Source organism: Centruroides vittatus, unplaced genomic scaffold (genome assembly GCF_030686945.1).
Source record: "Centruroides vittatus isolate TY-2023 unplaced genomic scaffold, ASM3068694v2 contig_453, whole genome shotgun sequence".
NCBI lineage: Eukaryota > Metazoa > Arthropoda > Arachnida > Scorpiones > Buthidae > Centruroides > Centruroides vittatus.
The window spans coordinates 994,871-1,012,439 of NW_027122249.1; the positions used below are offsets into that span (position 1 = coordinate 994,871).

Here is a 17,569-nt window from a genome sequence, read left to right on the forward strand (position 1 = left end):
TCCATGAATCATAGGGTAGTATATGGGGTTCTCTTTAAAGTTTAATCCTACGTGAAATTAAATAATAAAAATAATACTAATGTTATAATGGTTTTACGACTAACTAAACAAAAACTTAGGCTGTTTATCAATTAGAAGTCGGTCAAATGAAAATATAATTATCTCAATTGTAGTCAGGAAAATTTTTTCTTTAACGATTGACAATGAAAAGTGTAAGTAGTAAATATTATAATTTTATTATAAATTTTTTTGAAAGATTGTCGCGCAATTTTTAAAATAAGATATGTAATTTCGAAACTAGACGTGGCTCGAAATATTAGGGAAATCATTAAAATTTGTTGCTAATTATTTAAACGCACGATGTCAAATGCACAAACAGCATTATAACTTCAAAAATTCTTATAGTAACCGAATAGTGGTATAGATAAATATATGTGAATGATATTGCTACATAATAAACGAAAAATTTAATTATAGCAGTATTAAGTTTATGAATTTTTTCTGGAACCATGATTGTAAAATCCTATTATCAACCCCAATGCGCAACAATCACATTGTTAAAAAATAACTACACAGCTCATGGAAATGGAATTAAAATTAGTTCAGGAATTAATGATAAAGAAAGAATGTAAGAAATAGAATTATTCTCTACGATAGATTCGTTCTGTATTGATATCTTGACAATTGTGTATTTGAATGTTACTGTATTTTCTAATTGATTCTGATCAGGAGAAAACTTTGTAAGTTAAAAAAGTATATATTTTGAAGAATTAAACATAAGAAAATGCCTATAAATTTCAATTTATTTTTTTAATCTGCATGACGAACATAACAATACACTCTATGTGAAAGGAGAGGTAGAAGACAAATAATATTACGTTTAATGGAAAATACGCTATTGGTTATTTGATCATTTTTTATTTCACTTTAATAATTAAGTTTAAAAATTTTTCAGAAATGGTATATATTGTTTTAGTATCTGTTACATCACACAAAAAACGATAGAATAAATACGCTACAACTATATATTTTCCGTGGTGAAGATATTATTAAGCATATTAAGTGGAAGTTTTTAAAATGCTACTCTACGGTTATTAATAATTTTCAATAGCTTCATATATAAGTTGAATGTGCAGCAAAATATTAAGATATTAGATTCACTTGTAATCATATTAAGTAGTAACTTATATCACATTAACAAATGTTCTGTTGTTCAGCAAAATTTCAATCATCGTCTTTACAGCTAAACCTTCACATTGGACATCCACAATATCTTCGTTTCAACAATGACTAACCATAAATTTAACATCGTTTTCTTATCAATAATGCATTAAAAATTGTAAATTTGAGATTTCAGCGATTTAAATTCTTACACGAAACAGATGATCGAAGACATTTTTCTAAGATGAAAGTTTTAAAAAGTAAATAATAATCCAGAACTTACAAGAAATAATTTGTATAGTAAGTATCGATTCACTTATAATTTTGTATTTGATATAATTTGCCGATCATAAAATTTATCTTTGGCAATATTATAAAGTTCTTCCGTCGAAGTCTTTCCTGTGTTCTTTACCAAATTATAAAAAGTACCATTTACATCCTTTAGTAACGCATAAGGCGAATCAAATTCTTGAATAATTCCCGAATGTAATACCTATTAATTTTAAAAATGTAAATGAAACTTATATTTATTTATATTAGTTTACATCATAAAACTCACCATAACTCTGTCCGAATCGATAATAGTGTGTAATCTATGTGCTATTGTTAATACTGTACAAGATTTGAAATTCTCTCGAATAATTTTCTGAATACAGGTATCAGTCCTGCAAGAAAAATTTAAATACGTTAGTAAGTTAATATGTGTATTTTAAAATATTAAATATTGTTTTCATTGCATGTAATCATATGTTTAAATATTAACCTATAAACTGTCAGAATACATTTGTATTTATTAATTTTAAGCTTACTTATTATTTTTAAAATTTTTGCTTTGTATGGCATGTTACAAATTGTTAATAATCAATACGTAGCCTATTTGTGACAAGACTGAAAATTCTTTATCAGAACCTGTAATATGTGGAATAATTGTGCTTATGACGCCTTGATTTTTAACCATGCCCAGTAGCTTCGATAACTGCATTATGCCAGATTGTGCAAATTGAGCAAGGATGCAAACGAATACGAAGTATGCAGTATGAAGTTTTTCTTCATAAATTGATTACCACAACCAAACGAATTGCCGAATTATAGGAATATAAGCTTGATGCCGTTATTAAAGCAGCCGAGATAGACAAATCAAGAATACTAGACAGGAAAAGAAATACTGTAATGCATCTCGAAAACGAACTAGAAATCTTCCAGGCAACGGGTGAAAAAACACATAACATCTGTCTTCTCTTAAATGCATTAAAGACGACTCTACCCACATTAATTGACTTGGAAAGGGCATTTTGAATAGCGGGACTTCTCAGTACTAAAACAAGAATTAGATTGAGTGATGGGAATATCGAACATCTTTACTTTTTAAAATCTTATTATAAAAATTTACAATAATATTTTATATTCTGTTTAAAAAAAACGAAAATAACTTCTAAGTTAGAAGTTTGATCAAAGTTCCCTTTTTTCTTTAAATTTTCAACTCAAGTCAAAAGCATTTTATTAAATTCCTACTATTAGTTCACACTCTCCCTATATATATTTATATATCTTGTTCAAATTTTCAATCGTTAATAAAATACTTTTTATTCATCCACTCAAGTTCAAATACATTTTTTAAAACTTGTAGTGGATGACACTTGATGTTAATACAGGTTTTTCAAATATTAATTCATTACTTAAATTTAATTAATTAATTTTAGTTTTATATGGGAGAAGAAAATTTCTCTTATATAAGATATTTAGCGTATGTATATACATATTTATATTAATTGTAATTATTTAATAAAAAGTATTTAGAATAAAATTTTTCTTTGTTGACCTAAGTAGGAATTGACTTTAAAATTTTTTTTATTATTATTACTTGTTTCTAAGCAGTTTCCAATAAACTTTTTCTATTTGTGAAAATTTCTACGTAACTAAAAATTAATTTTTTATACATGTTACACAGCATCATTAAGATTATTATTTTAAAGGTTGCAGTACGTATTAACTTACTTAATAATGAAGACTAATTATAAAATAAATCTTGAAATCGAATGATATATCTAAAGAATAATTAATTATATCCCGGGATTTCTTGGGATACCAGAAAACAGTTCGTTTTTTTCCCGGAATCCCGGGACAAGTAAAAGACAGGGAAATATAAACCCTAATACAGATGTGAGATTCTGAAATGAGTTTTCATATTTTAATAGAAAATCCTTTAAAATTTAATGAAATATTTCGATTTTTATAAAAGTTAAAATCAGCGAGGAGAACGAGGAACGAATGTTTCTTGTGTTGAAAGCTAGTTCTTGAGAGAGATATTTAGAATAACCAAAAGGCTCATCATGACATCTCAGATGGTCTAAAAGATTTAATCTCCATTGTAGGAGAGCTGGAGTATAAATAGGTGATACGCGCTAAACTCCGCGCACAATGCACACCTCATCACATAGTAGTCTCATACTTTAAATTTGTGCCATATGTTCCCGAATAGTAACTTCTGCTCAAAGAACATAGGAGTAATTTCTCGCCTTTAGAACAAACCTCGATCAACGACTCAACAAAATTGTTATAAATCAAGTTATTAGTGAGGTAATATAATATATTTTGTAAACTCTCTCTCTGTTAAAGACATATATATCTCTGTTAGGAATAGAATCGATATATTTATGTTATATCTAACATAAATATGATATAATGTCTATGTATCCACATTTTTAGCTGAACTCATTCCATTAAATTTTTAGTGGTTATTGTCAACGTATCTATTGGTAATCTTCCTTAAACCAACGGTCTTCCTATCACTTACCTACGAACCGCCCCGCTCATGAAATTATTAGCCCTCCTTTTAGTGATATTAAATTTGTAGATCGTGAGTTAAACCGCGATTAGAAATAATTGTTTAACTGGTGTCAGCGTCCTGACTAGACTAGGATCCTACGATCTTTAGTCTTAACTTTTATATAGCCATTCTAAGACTCAGTGGGCGGGACTTACTATCCCTAAGCCGTTAAATCGTTCGATCATTTAACCTTATCGAACCCGGTTCCTTAAACAGATATATTTTAAAAATAGAAATTGGTAAATGAAATTGTTAGAACCAAAAGCGCCGTTGTTATAGGTGTGTTACATTAGAAAAAAAGCAGAAAGACTCAACTCATTGTCACATCGGGAAATGGAGTGAATACATATCAGTTTGTTCTTATATGGACCACTAAATATGGAATAATTGAAAAATAAGAACAAGTTTAAATATACCTATATAAAAAACAGACTTAAAAAAAACAGAGAACATAACAAGCGCTGAACATAACAATCTCTCAGCTATATTGAACACCAGCTTAGTCGTACATTACATTACATTAGAGTAAAGATTAAGAGGTCTGTCTATGTTGTTGACTGACAGCCCTGAAAAAAATGAAAGAAAAAATAATAGTGACAGATTAGATGGAAGATTAGGAGATGAAAGAAAACGGGTCTGCAGAGTCGTCTTGCTTCGGGCATACATTAACAAAACAAACTTTACAGAAGAAACAATTTAGGCTACTTTGCCTACATTGAGACTTACAATGTGAACAGTTGTAACATATATACAATTATATACAATATGTACTGTACAAGATGATCAGTTGTTTGTCGACAATTTAATCAATTTCTTCACTTGTAGTAGTTCTTCCATTGTCTTCTAGTGGATATTCTGACTGTTTTCTTGCAGACAGTTTTTTCGTTGCTTTTATAAATTTACAGAGGTTATCGAATAACATTTTATTTTGCACAAGTGCTGTGCGCTTTGGTGGCCAATTTGAGCCGGCCAAAACACATTGTCTCATAAAGTTTTCACGAGGATGTTCGTATTTGCTGCACTGGAATAAGTAATGTGTCACGTTGTCAACGCTGTCACTGTCTATATCGCACTTGTCAGTATTTCTCTTTCCAAATCGAAAGATATATTCATTAAAGTTACCGTGTCCTAGTAAACATTGAGTAATTTCGTAAGTAGGTTTAAGATGTCTACATGCTCTTCTGACGGCGATCGTCGGTATGAAGCTATACAAAGTTCTACCTGTGTTCGAGTGTTCCCATTCTTTTTGCCATCTTTGATCTATTATTTCTTTAATTTTTTGCTTAACTACTTTGATTGATATTCTACTATATGTTATTGGTAAGTTACTTTTTGCTGCTTTCTTAGCCAGCATGTCGGCAGGCTCGTTTTCCTCGTACCCTTTATGGCCAGGGATCCAATGGAATCTCAATATTTTATTGCCGCCAATTCTATGAGCCAATTCAATTATTTCGTGTGTAAGTAAAGTTCTTCTAGTTTGGTTTTTAAGGGTGTGAATAGCCTGCAATATACCCTGCTGTCGGTGTATATTGTTGTAGTTCCTTTGTACCATTGGGATTTTTTGTCAATATGTTGTAAGGCTTTGAAAACACTCCAAAGCTCTGCTTGGGTGACTGTGCAATAATTCGCCATTTTAAGGCTAGCCTGATAAGTCTTAATGTTCTTTAAGTCAAAGATTACGATCCCACAACCAACTCCTTCTGCCCTCCTCGAACCGTCCGTAAATACTCTCCAGCAGTCTTCTCTGTTGACATCCTTGTTGTCCATGTTTGTTTCGTAGTTGACATCTTGTGCTGTGTGTTTATCCATGTCTCCGTTGTTCCTTACCCTTTCAATTTGATTGTATTTCATTTCTTGTATGAGATTATAGCTACTCGGGGGTAGTAACCCATTCTTAATTTTGTTTTCAATATCCTTAGCATTAAGGTTGCTGATGTCTTCTTTTATTAATGTCCATTCCCAGTTAAGTTGTTTTGCTTTAAGGTCAATCGGTAGGATGTTTGCCAATACTAACAGGCCATCAGTCGGAGCCGTTCTATACGCTTTACAGATATTTATCATAAATTTTCGTTGGATCGTTCGTAGTTTCCTCTTTATTTCTATTTTGTTAATGGCTTCTCCCCACACTTGTATCCCGTATACAATTGTCAGCTCGATTGCTGCTTTATATATTAACTTTGTGGATTTGTAGTTGAGACCCCAAACATTACGAGATATTTGCAAAAGTATATTTATTTTTTTGGAGCATTTTTTGATGAATTTTGTTTACGTGAATTTTCGAGGTAAGGGTTCTGTCAAAATAAATTCCTAGATACCGCATCTTATTGACATTTTTTATCTTATTCCCGTTTATGTATATTCTGACTTGTCTTTAATTGTCCTTTCCCTATCTTTTTTGTGCTCACTAGTATTTCACATTTCTTATAGTTAACCTGAAGTTTATGTTTTTGGCTCCACTCAGCTTTTCTCCCTGTTGCTTTATTGCCTTTTTCTGCTAGTTTGTCACAGTTTCTATCCGAAATCATCAATATAACATTATCGGCAAAAACCTGTATTTTTGTATCTTCCCTTTCATTGAATTCTTCTAGCAGGCTGTCAAAGCCCAGGTTCCAGAGGCCTGGCCCACTTCTCGAGCCTTGTGTTCAACCTCTGGTAACCTTTCTTTCAATTGTAATGTTGTTGGAGTAGTATCCTGCCTAGGGATTGCAATCCAGCAGTGTTTTGAATCCAGCTGGATTTTTGCTGGATTGAAATCATCACAGCTGGATCCAGCGCGGATGTATTTTTGGTGCAATAAAGTGTTATCTGTCTATCTATCTATCTATCTATCCTGCAATTTATGTTTTTTTAATGAAATAAAACATTTTTAAAAAATACTTAAGAAGCTTTTATTATTTAGACTGGACACTATAAATCAGTAAAACTTCTTACACATTTAGGTAGTAAACTTAACTTTAATTCGGTTTAACACTTGAGATAGAGATAATTAACTTTAAATGTTTAGTTAAAGATTACATTATAATTATAATCTAAGTTAAATAATAGCAAAGGTAACTCTACTGATTAATTTATATTTATATACTAGCAGGTTGGCCCGGCGTTGCTCGAGCAAAAGTAACGATAGCGAAGATTAAGATTATTACGTTATAGTCACAGAATAAAAAGAGTAATTTCATCAATAAACTAAATATTTCTAAAGAAAGGTCGAATTTGAAAATCGAATGTTCTAATATTGTTCGATTTTCACGACGTGTTCTGATTATATCGTTCGATTTTCATCGAATGTTCCAAAGAAGAAAAGTCGAGAAAAACCGAACTAATCTGTTTAAATTTAAAAATCGAATATGTTCTAACATATTACTCTTTTTTTTTTTTCTTCCTCCAGCGCCCGTAAATCTTGCAGTCGCTTTCTCTTGTTCTCCATTGTTACTTAACACTTCCATTGGTACTTAACACTTTGGTACTTAAATTTGGTACCCTGTGTACCGAATTTCAACTCTCAACTTCTAACCGTTTTAGCGAAAATTAAGATTATCACGTAATAGTCAACCTTACCCGTTTTCACAGAATGCAAGAATTGGGACACCTGTTTCCAGACTAATTAGAGAACTTTTAGATGGGTCTAAAAATATGTTCGATTTCCCACAAAAACGAAAAAAACTGCATATGCGTCTTGCACGTCGCTTTCTCTTAACACTTCCATTGTTGATGGAAGTGTTAAACCTTAATCCTGTCTCTCTCCCCGTAGGGAGGAATTTCGAAAAATCCCTTCTTAGTGTGCGTTTTCGTGACTCACCCTAACTGTGTACCAAATTTCAACTTTCAACTCCTAACCGTTTGGGCTCTGCGCTGATTATTATTATTATTATTATCATCAACTCGTCTCGATTATATATATAGATTATAATAATGTAAGAACGGATAATCAGTGGCTAAGTGGCTATCAGTCTTACCAGTTTTCATATATAGGCTCTACATATTAGTCTGTAGTTATTTATAAGTATATAAAACTATGTACTGGAAGTAGAATAAGTTAAATAAACTACAGCTTTATCAATCCAGCAAAATTTAATAAAATAATGTTTTCAATCGTTTTTAACGATCTTCCTCGGTTACAAAAAAATAGAACATTAAATATAGAACATAAAATGTGTTTGGAATAAATATAAACATTAACGGAAAACGCCCAAACGGACAAAATATAGATAAATAAACAAAATAAATAGTGGAAAAAATATATACAGGGTGTTTTTTTTAAACTGACGGTACTCAGAAACATCTGTAGAGCAATCCACCCCTACCGGAAAATTTGGGTACTACTTTTTTCTTCGCGGAATCTCTTTCCCATGTCGTCCTTAGTCACTCTCCCAAATTTGGCGACAGTCCGGCTGTTAGATTGCTCTACAGATGTCTCTGAGTACCGTCAGTTTAAAAAAAAAAAAAAAAAAACACCCTGTATATAAGATCCAACAGAAACCAGCATTGTCCGTTAATAACATTAATTAATGTAAAAGAATCTCCACACGGTAGACAATGAGTCCGCATCTCTATGGTTTATACAACCAGTTGTCATGTGCGCCTTGCAGATTTCCAATCTCTCAAGATGTTTGACCGTTTGCCTATTCGTCGTCGTTTTTATAATTGCCGCTTGATCCCATTGAACGTTAACATCCTTCTGTCTTGCGTATGATGCCAGTGCAGTGTTGTCAAGGTTCTTACTGATTGTATATTTGTGCTCTTGAGCCTTTGTTTTAAACTGCGCATCGTTGCACCCACATAAACAAGCTTGGAATTGAAACGTTGGTTGTGTAAAGGCACCGAATATATACCCGTTGTTGAATTCCGATCCTCTTTCCTTTTATCGTTTCTTAAAAATTTGAAAACAGTGGGATTACGTCGGTATACAATACGAAAATTATCAGACCTGGCAGTACATCTATGTATCTTGTTTTAAAAAAATGGGATGTAATTAAGCACTATTCTTTTTATATTTATTCCAAACACATTTTATGTTCTATAGTTGATGTATTTTTTTGTAACTGAGGAAGATCATTAAAAGCGATTGAATACGTTATTATTTTATTAAATTTTGCTGGATTGATTAAGGTATAGTTTATTTATAAATAATTTATTTATTAGTGTTAGTAAAGTAGTGAGTAAGTAATTAGTAGCAGTCTAGTAGTTAGCAAAGCGGCAACGCGACGACGTAGACTTTTGCGCAATTATTTAGAAAGTTAATTGAGTATTTGCGGATCCGCAGCGCTGGATCCAGCACCAAGTGCTGGAACCAGCAGGCCAAAGAATGCGCTGGATCCAGCTGGATTGCTGGATGAGGGATCCAGCAATTGCAATCCCTAATCCTGCCGTCCTGTTGTGTAAGTAGTTTCTTAGAATTACTTGAGTATTGGCGGGGCATTCAGTCTCGTTCAAGCGTTTCAAGATGCTCGGCCACCATAGAAAATCAAAAGCTCTTTTGAAGTCTATTGAAATGAGCATGGAGTGTTGACTCATTTCCCAAGCATTCTTGATGAAATTCTTGACTCTGAGGGCTGCTTGGATTGTAGAACGCCCTTTTCTGAATCCAAATTGAAGGTCACTTAAGAGTTTGTTATTCTTTTGTAGATGATGATAGACTCTGTTGATTATTAAGCCATCTAAGATTTTCCCTAATACCGGGAGTAGGCTTATTGGCCTAAACTCGTCTAGGTTACATGCATTTTTGGTTTTTGGAATGAATTTCACATTTGCTTTCTTCCAACTGTCTGGAAAGTATCCCTTACTCAGACATTCATTATACAGATAGACAAAGGCTATTGGTATCTCGTTAAATGCGGCTTTTACCATTTCCGCCGTAATGCTGTCTAGTCCCGGTGATTTCCCATTTTTAAGAGTATGAATCGCCTTTTGGACCTAAAGGAGAATGGGGTATCATTGTTATGAGTTTTACACTGGCCATGCTCAGTTCTGATTAACTTGTGTATTTGAATGTCTGAATCGGGATTGTCACTCGGGAAATGAAATTGTAGAATTTTTTCTATGTTCTGGATGATGTCGAAATTGTTCTGGCTATAGGTTTTGTCCGTGATGTCTGGCATGTGTGTTTTCTTCCTATTTCGGAATACCAGTTGGTACGGAGTATCTCATGGGTCTTTCTTGTGATTTTCCCCACAAGATTTTTTCCATTCCTCAGACCTTGTCTCATTTATTTATTGTTATTTTTTTGAATTTTTTAATTGCCTGCTTATAGTCTTTTTTTAGTCATTCTTTTTTTTTTGACGGTGTTTCTGGTCATTTTTCTTCTAAGTTTCCGGACCTGCTTTTTCAGCCTCTCTAGTTTGCTTGTCCACCAAGGCGTTTTTTTCGAACGATATTTTTTATTGTGGTCGCTTGCTGTCCAGCCGTTTGCATTGCTTCAGTTATGTGTGTTACATACTGATCAATATCAGAGTTTGCAGTAGGTTTTCGGAAGTCATACTCTCTCCATTTTCTAGCAAACGCCTCTCTAAATAGGTCCCAGTTGGTCAGTCTGCGTATTCTCCTTCTATTGGTGTATTCGCCTATTTGAAAATTGTTTATTTCTGTGTTAAGGTACTTGTGATCGCTCCCTGAAGGTATAAGTAAAATCTCAAAATTCTCTATTCTGTAGTCTAGTTCTTCAGTGACTAGGACTACGTCTTCCAACTCTCTGCTGTTGCAGTGTAGAAAGTGGGAGCTGTGCTCATATTTGCTGAGGTCATCCTGTTTTCATCCATCATATCTGAAATTTTCCTTCCTCTTCTGTCTTCCAGATGATTAAAGCATATGGGTGACTTTGCGTTAATGTCGTAGATATTATAAGTATGTTATTATTAATGTTAGATGAAAGATTATGAAAGATATATTAATGTCATAGATATTATATTAATGTCGTAGATATTATAAGAAAACTGAATAGTCAGAATATAATTGTATTCCGGCTATTCAGTTTTCTTGTAATATCTTCCAGTTCGCTAACACAAGTTTTGTCAACTTCTGCTGGGGAAAGATAGGCATTTATTAAGTAAATTTGTAGGTCTTGGTATATTATAGTGGTAGTGAATTTCTCATTTGAGAGTTGTGGGATCATTGCCAATTCTAATTTTTCGTTTCGAACAATTATGCCACATTTTGGCCATTTGCCGCTCTGATTCTGCAGAATTCACCAGCTCCCAAATCTGACTATATTATTGCTAATTACGTATGGTTCCTGTATTACTATGAGATCCACCTCCAGATCGATCGCTGTCTTAACCAACAGGGAGTAGGCCGACTTGCTCTTTTGTGCATTAATTTGAAGTATTTTTATCGTTCTTAAAGTTACAGCTTTTGGTTGAAGTGAGTTGACAGAATCCGTGTTACTGTTGGGTTTACTCCCATAATTTGTTTGCATTATAACTACTGTCTTTGTCTTTTGTGATAGCGGACATTTTGTTAAGAAAACATTATGATCAGGAGCATATCGCTTACCCTCTGGTAAATTTTTATTTGCTTCCTGACAATTAACACACGTTGGCTTTTTGTCTCTATTTGGACAATCTGAAAAGCGGTGGTCTTTTGTACAGTGGCTATACCTTTGCCGGTTCTTACAGTCCCGGGCAAAGGGGTTGTAGCAACAACACCTGAAGCACCTGAGTAAGTATACAAAGTCATCCACCTTACATTGCTCCAGGCGAGCGCTACGTGTTTACTTGCTATCAAAATTTTTCTTACTTCTGGGGCCACACCCAGTACCATATGCCGGCACCCTTTGTTAACATTGCCTTTATTAAGGGTCGTGGTTATACGACATTTCTGCTGAAACTCCTCAAGGCCCATTCCTCGCCATACTTGGTTTTGTTTGTACAAAATTTCAGTTAGCTTGTTTTCTTCTATGTAGTTTGGCACATTTATTGAAATTATTTTGGGGCATCTACCCTCCGCTACTTTTGCTTTCACTTTGCTTGTCACCTCAGGGATTGCCTCCACTGCATCTTTCAGTATGTTTCCATCTTTTCGCGAAGCTACTTTAATACAAATTCCATTTCCACTTATTTCAATGATTGAGCGTACTCCAATTCCAAGTTTATTAGGTTAAATTTTTTCTCTCATCACTCCTGTTATTTCTTTCATGTCTGTATAGTTCCGTGTATCTGTCTCCCTTGGGTATAACAGGAGAGCCACTTCTTCCCCTGTCCCCTCTTTGTTAATTTTTTCTTTTATTGTTTTACTTATATTTCTTGTTGTAATGCTTGGAATGCCTGGGGTCGTGACAGCCGCTGCATAGCTTTTCGTCATGTGGGCGTTTGTTGTAGTAGCAGTCCCCCATTCTTTGGTTTCTCATATCTTTTAATATACTCCATACATTTGATGCACGCAGCAGTGCAATTTGAAGACAGCGTTGCGAATTTCCTGACGAACCTTGATGTTTGGGCCAGTCTTCAATGATGCAGGACATAGCCCCATGGTTTTCTCCAAAAGGAGTGAGGCCTCCTTTATTACTTGCTCCTCTAGTGGCTCTAGTGTGACCTCGGCCACTGCACTTCCATCCCTGTAGTCCGCGTTGTCAACCTCAATATTCATGTCGACCAAACAACCCCAAAATGGAACAAATTGACTTAAAGAGACATAACACCGAACCTAACCACACATAATTTAACCCAAAACTTTAGACCCAACAAAAGCCCAAGATCCCCCTACTAAGGTTTAAATAAGGCTAGAAAGTTTAAACCCAGTCTGTCGATTAATAAATGCGTTATATTAGTTGAAAATTTCAATAATTCAGTAAATGAAAATGATTGTTAAAAAGTTCGTTAGTGGCCGTTAAAGTCCGTTGGCAACGGAAAAAATTTGAATTTTTTTCCATTAACTCTAATACTACAGAATTTAAACCCTTATTACTCATTTAAAACTTTAACTACCCCCATCCAATCTTAGGTACCGATATAGTAAATGATCCTGCACTAAACCCCCCAGTGCCTCCCCCTTTTAATTTAGTTTCTCCCCGCTAGATCCGATCGAAAAACGCTAAGTTTAATTTTAATTTACTCTCCCGCTGATTTAACTAGAAACATAAAATTGAGGTCAAACGAACCAGGGTGAGACCCAGCACATGACGGTATAATTGGGTAGTCCGTAAGTCCGATAGTTCCGTTGATATTTTCCAAAAATCACTGAGCACAAACAGATACATCTTTAGAGCAACCGACTATCAAGCTTAGTCCTACAGACCTCCATGTATTTTTTATGAAATTCTTTCCATGAGAAGATGAATTTCTTTAAAACCTCTCTTTGCATTGTTGAACAAGTAACTACACTTGAAATCCCTTACCTGCAATGAAAGCATCTCTGATTGCAAAGATTATAAAAGTAGATTTTCCTTACTTCCGAGAGTTATTTCGGTATAGCGCAATGACAACAAAGTGTTCGTTTCGCAGTGTAAATTTATTTTCTTTAATGTTTTTTACAATACGTTTCTTTTCCTATGACGTTCATGCACTAAACTAGTGTATGTTTGATAAACACAAAACGCAATTATTTTTATTCTGTAAATAAATAATAACTGAAAATTTATCACGTTTAACATAAAGTAATTAAAACTAAGTTTTTAAAATTATTGTTAAAATATAAATTCATATATAATACACGCTAGAATATTTAATTCAAAAATGTTTAACGGATAGAACATATTCTACTAAAAACTGTTAATACTTAAAACTTTAAACACAGAAAATTCCTATTATTTGTTTGGGTGTATCTAATTTTCCGATATAAATGATAAATATATAATTTGTGAGAACAGCGAAACAAACAAATAATAATAATTAATTAAATACAGAAGGGATAAATATTATATGTTTACACAATAGTTCATATGGTTACCTTAAAATGTAAAAGCACAAAACACAGCCATCTTACTTTTTATCGATATTGGATGTTGCTTCGTCCATGACAAGAATTTTATTCTGACAAAGGATTGTCCTGGCAAGACAAATTAATTGTCTTTCTCCTACGCTGAAATTTCGCCCTCCTTCTGTTAAATGCGTATCCATTCCTCCAGGCAGATTTTTTATAACATCTTTCATCTGTACCTTAAACATTTTATTCAACATGTGATTAATAGAATTAGCTAATTAATTTATACAGTGGAGTACTGTATATACACTTTTCAAGGAATTGGACCTGACAGTCATATAATGAAAAGCATGTGTTTAATCTAGATATAAATTTCGATTATATAATATTGAAAAAACTAATAGCTGGACCTAAGACCATAAATTCAAGGATATTACCGAAAAATTTCGTTTTAGTATTCAGTATTAGTGTAGATATGATTCAACTCCCTAGCAATAAACTTGAAAATTATTTTAAAATTTTTAAGAATGAAATGCCACTGAAAATGAACAGTATTGTGTTATTGATAACGGTTTTACCTTGCTGTTACAACAGAACACGGGACAGTATTGTAATTATCTAAAATGTTTAATTTCTTGTTAATATCCTGGACGTTTTAACGCAACTTGGGTTCTCATGTTATAATTTTGTGATCGTTTAACATTTTACCCTCCTAGTTTCTGTAATCTTAATGTTTTGACATTTCTGAAGTAAAAAACCAAAAAATTCTTGTTCGAAATATGTATGTATATGTGTTTGTGTCTGTGTTTGCGTCTATTTCGTTTAAAATCTCATGATGGAGAAATATAAAAAAACGAAAATTCGCTTGGTAACTTGTGTATAAGGGGTGATTGAGAACATTAAATATTTATGGTAAAGTTTCGATGGAATAGGGAGATACAGGAGAGTCACATATCTCGAGAGAAAGTGGAACATATTGAAGATTTTACTCATTATTAGCATTAAGAATTTTTTATATAACTCCTCCCTATTCGTAATATTAAGCTTTAACCATTTCGTAATAATTAATAATATGACATTTTTTATAACAAAATCTCATAAAAGCTGAATCCACACACAATTTTCTTTATTATTATTAATATAAAATGTAGATTTCTAATGAAATGTGTTAACAGCCGGGAGGTATGTAACTCAGCTGGGTGTTTTTAGTTTTGTATTCATTCATATAGCAAATATATACAGTTTATATTCAAACTTTTAAGAACGGTTCGTCGTAATTTCATCATTATCATCCTTAACCCTGGGCTCATTGCCCGATGGTGTCTGATGTCTTTTTCACTATTTCCTTCCATTTCTCTGTATCCATTGCCAATTTTGCCTCAAATTAAAATATTTTGTTAATTCAAACATTATTTTTATGAATTTCTTCACAGTTAGATAATATCTTACATAGGCAGAATTTGCATTTAATATGATAGTTCCATAATATAATATCAGCTAATCTTCTGTCTGTGAGATGTAAACTACGTTTAGTTAATTCAATTAATATTACCCGATTCAGTTTTGGTTTTATAAAGATAACAATGTGAGAATTGACTAAATTATGTGTTGTAAAATTTTCATATTAAGTTTTATAAAAGAACCTTGAAATAGACACATTACTTTTAACAAAATTAATAACAATTTATATGACAATTTTCGTAATGAGTTTAATGTCTATAAATTGAAATTTTATCCTAGAAAAAAATGGGCTAGTCTTGGAAATAATATAAAATCACAAATAAATGAAAAGGACGTTTACAACTGATACGTATAATCAGTTCTCTAATGTAATAAAAATAAAATCAAAACAAAACTATGAATTTAAAATATTCGTTTATTTCTTACCTCTTCAATTGCTTGCCATAACATTTCTTCTGAATATTCATTGAACGGGTCGATGTTTCTACGAAGAGGACCAGTAAATAACACCGGATCCTATAAACAACATGCAAACTGCATTTATTGTGTTCATTTTTGAATTCGATAAAAATAAAATAATAACTTTGCATTCAAAGAAAAGCATTCCACAACATATTTTAATAATCAATGTGAATAAAAGGCTGATAGAAAAATCATGTGAGCATCTTTTCTTATACATTGACAGTACAATTTAAATATATCTTACAAACTTTAAATGATACAATATTAGAAAATATGCAATTAGATTATATATTTTTTTTCGCCTGGCGTGCTCGAAGTTACTCTAATTTTATGAGTGCTTTTTTTGCTAATACACAGGGAAAATTCAAATACGAAGAGGAAAAATCGTATTTGTAATACAAAATAAAACTTTTCGAGAACTGAAACTATACGTCTCTAATTCTGTATAAAGTTTTTGAAAGTTTCTAAGAAAATACAGTTTATTTCCATTAACGCCCAGTAGAAATTATTCAGACTTGCATGTACAGGATCAGACTGCAGCCTGATTATCGAATTACTAGACATTCAGGATTATCGGGTATCTATTTAATAATACCCGATAATCCTGTATTGTATTGTATATTTATTTGAGAGGCGGGTATTGAGTTAATTAAATGATTTAATTAATTAAAGTAATATTTTAATCCAATACCCTTCTGGGAAAAGGGGCAAACAAAAGGTCAAAAACGAGTGAAGACCAACCCGGACAAAACCCACACACATCCTATTTCTCCTGATTTCTTAACAGATAAGATTGATTAAATGTCTCTCCGATTTAAACAATTATTACTATGGTCGCAAGACAAATTCTGATCTTAGTCACTACCGGCAATTTATTCCATTTGTTTGACAGTTGCTATCAATTTTATGAGGTAAATCGAGTAACAATGCCGGGTAGAAAGTGTCAATAATTCATCGACATGTCCGAATCTTGACTGTCCGTATCTGCAACACCCGGACCTAACTTAGAACACATTACACCATCCGATGCATTAGTCATCTCCCCCGAAAACGGGTATAAAAAGGGTTGAGCACAGTCTTCAGGGCGGACATCACCAAGACATAGTCTACAACGGTTACCTCTAGCCCGAAGACAGAGCTCTACGTGCCATCCCTACTGACTGCCGATCCTGGAGCATTTCGCCAATCTCCTATACAACGGTCTAAGAGGTATATTATACGTAGATTATGAACTCTCTCTCGCCTAGTTTATAAGTTAGACTAGTAATAACTTCGGATAGGGAAACCTAATCCGGTCAGACATCAACCGAACATTAATTTAAGGCACGAACATTCACGCGCCAAATAGAATAGTCGTGTCGATCCCAGTATTTACCGTTTTAGTTGTATCTTCATTTGTTTTGTACTCTAGAATTGTAATAATCTGTGTGTTTATTAAATATGTGGTTTTATGTCAATGCCTGTCATCCTTGAGTACGCTTGACACCTTATCACGACCTTGCTAACCCTCCCACTCGATTTATCGCCATCCAAAATACATCGTGACAGAACTCGCCATCCTGTTTCCGGTAAGTGGAGTCAAGCTCGGTTCTCACATTCGGTTCGTTTCTCACACTTAATTATTAAAAAGATATTAGTACATTCGTCTATATTTCTTTTCAGCCTTTCTGCTAATAAGAATTGATTATTTGTTACAAATGTTACAAAAATGACAAACACTCTTTCTGGTCACGAAGAAAACTAATGTAAACAGAGAACTAAAATACATTTTATATTATAACAATTTGCAACATACAGCTTATATGATTT

At 33.0% G+C, this 17,569-nt stretch overlaps 1 protein-coding gene across 1 annotated transcript in view; it reads right to left on the minus strand.

Annotated features, from left to right (window-relative positions):
* Positions 1-1,254: 1,254 nt before the first annotated feature.
* The window catches only part of LOC136977327 (ATP-binding cassette sub-family C member 4-like), a 231,954-nt gene continuing 215,639 nt past the window's right edge, over positions 1,255-17,569 (minus strand). Inside the window, exons 24-27 of the mRNA XM_067272795.1 lie at positions 15,725-15,814; positions 13,901-14,073; positions 1,721-1,826; positions 1,255-1,654 (exon numbers count right to left, since the gene is read on the minus strand). Of these exons, the coding sequence (XP_067128896.1) occupies positions 1,478-1,654; positions 1,721-1,826; positions 13,901-14,073; positions 15,725-15,814 (546 nt within the window). The 3' untranslated portion in view covers positions 1,255-1,477. The remainder of the gene's footprint in view (positions 1,655-1,720; positions 1,827-13,900; positions 14,074-15,724; positions 15,815-17,569) is intronic.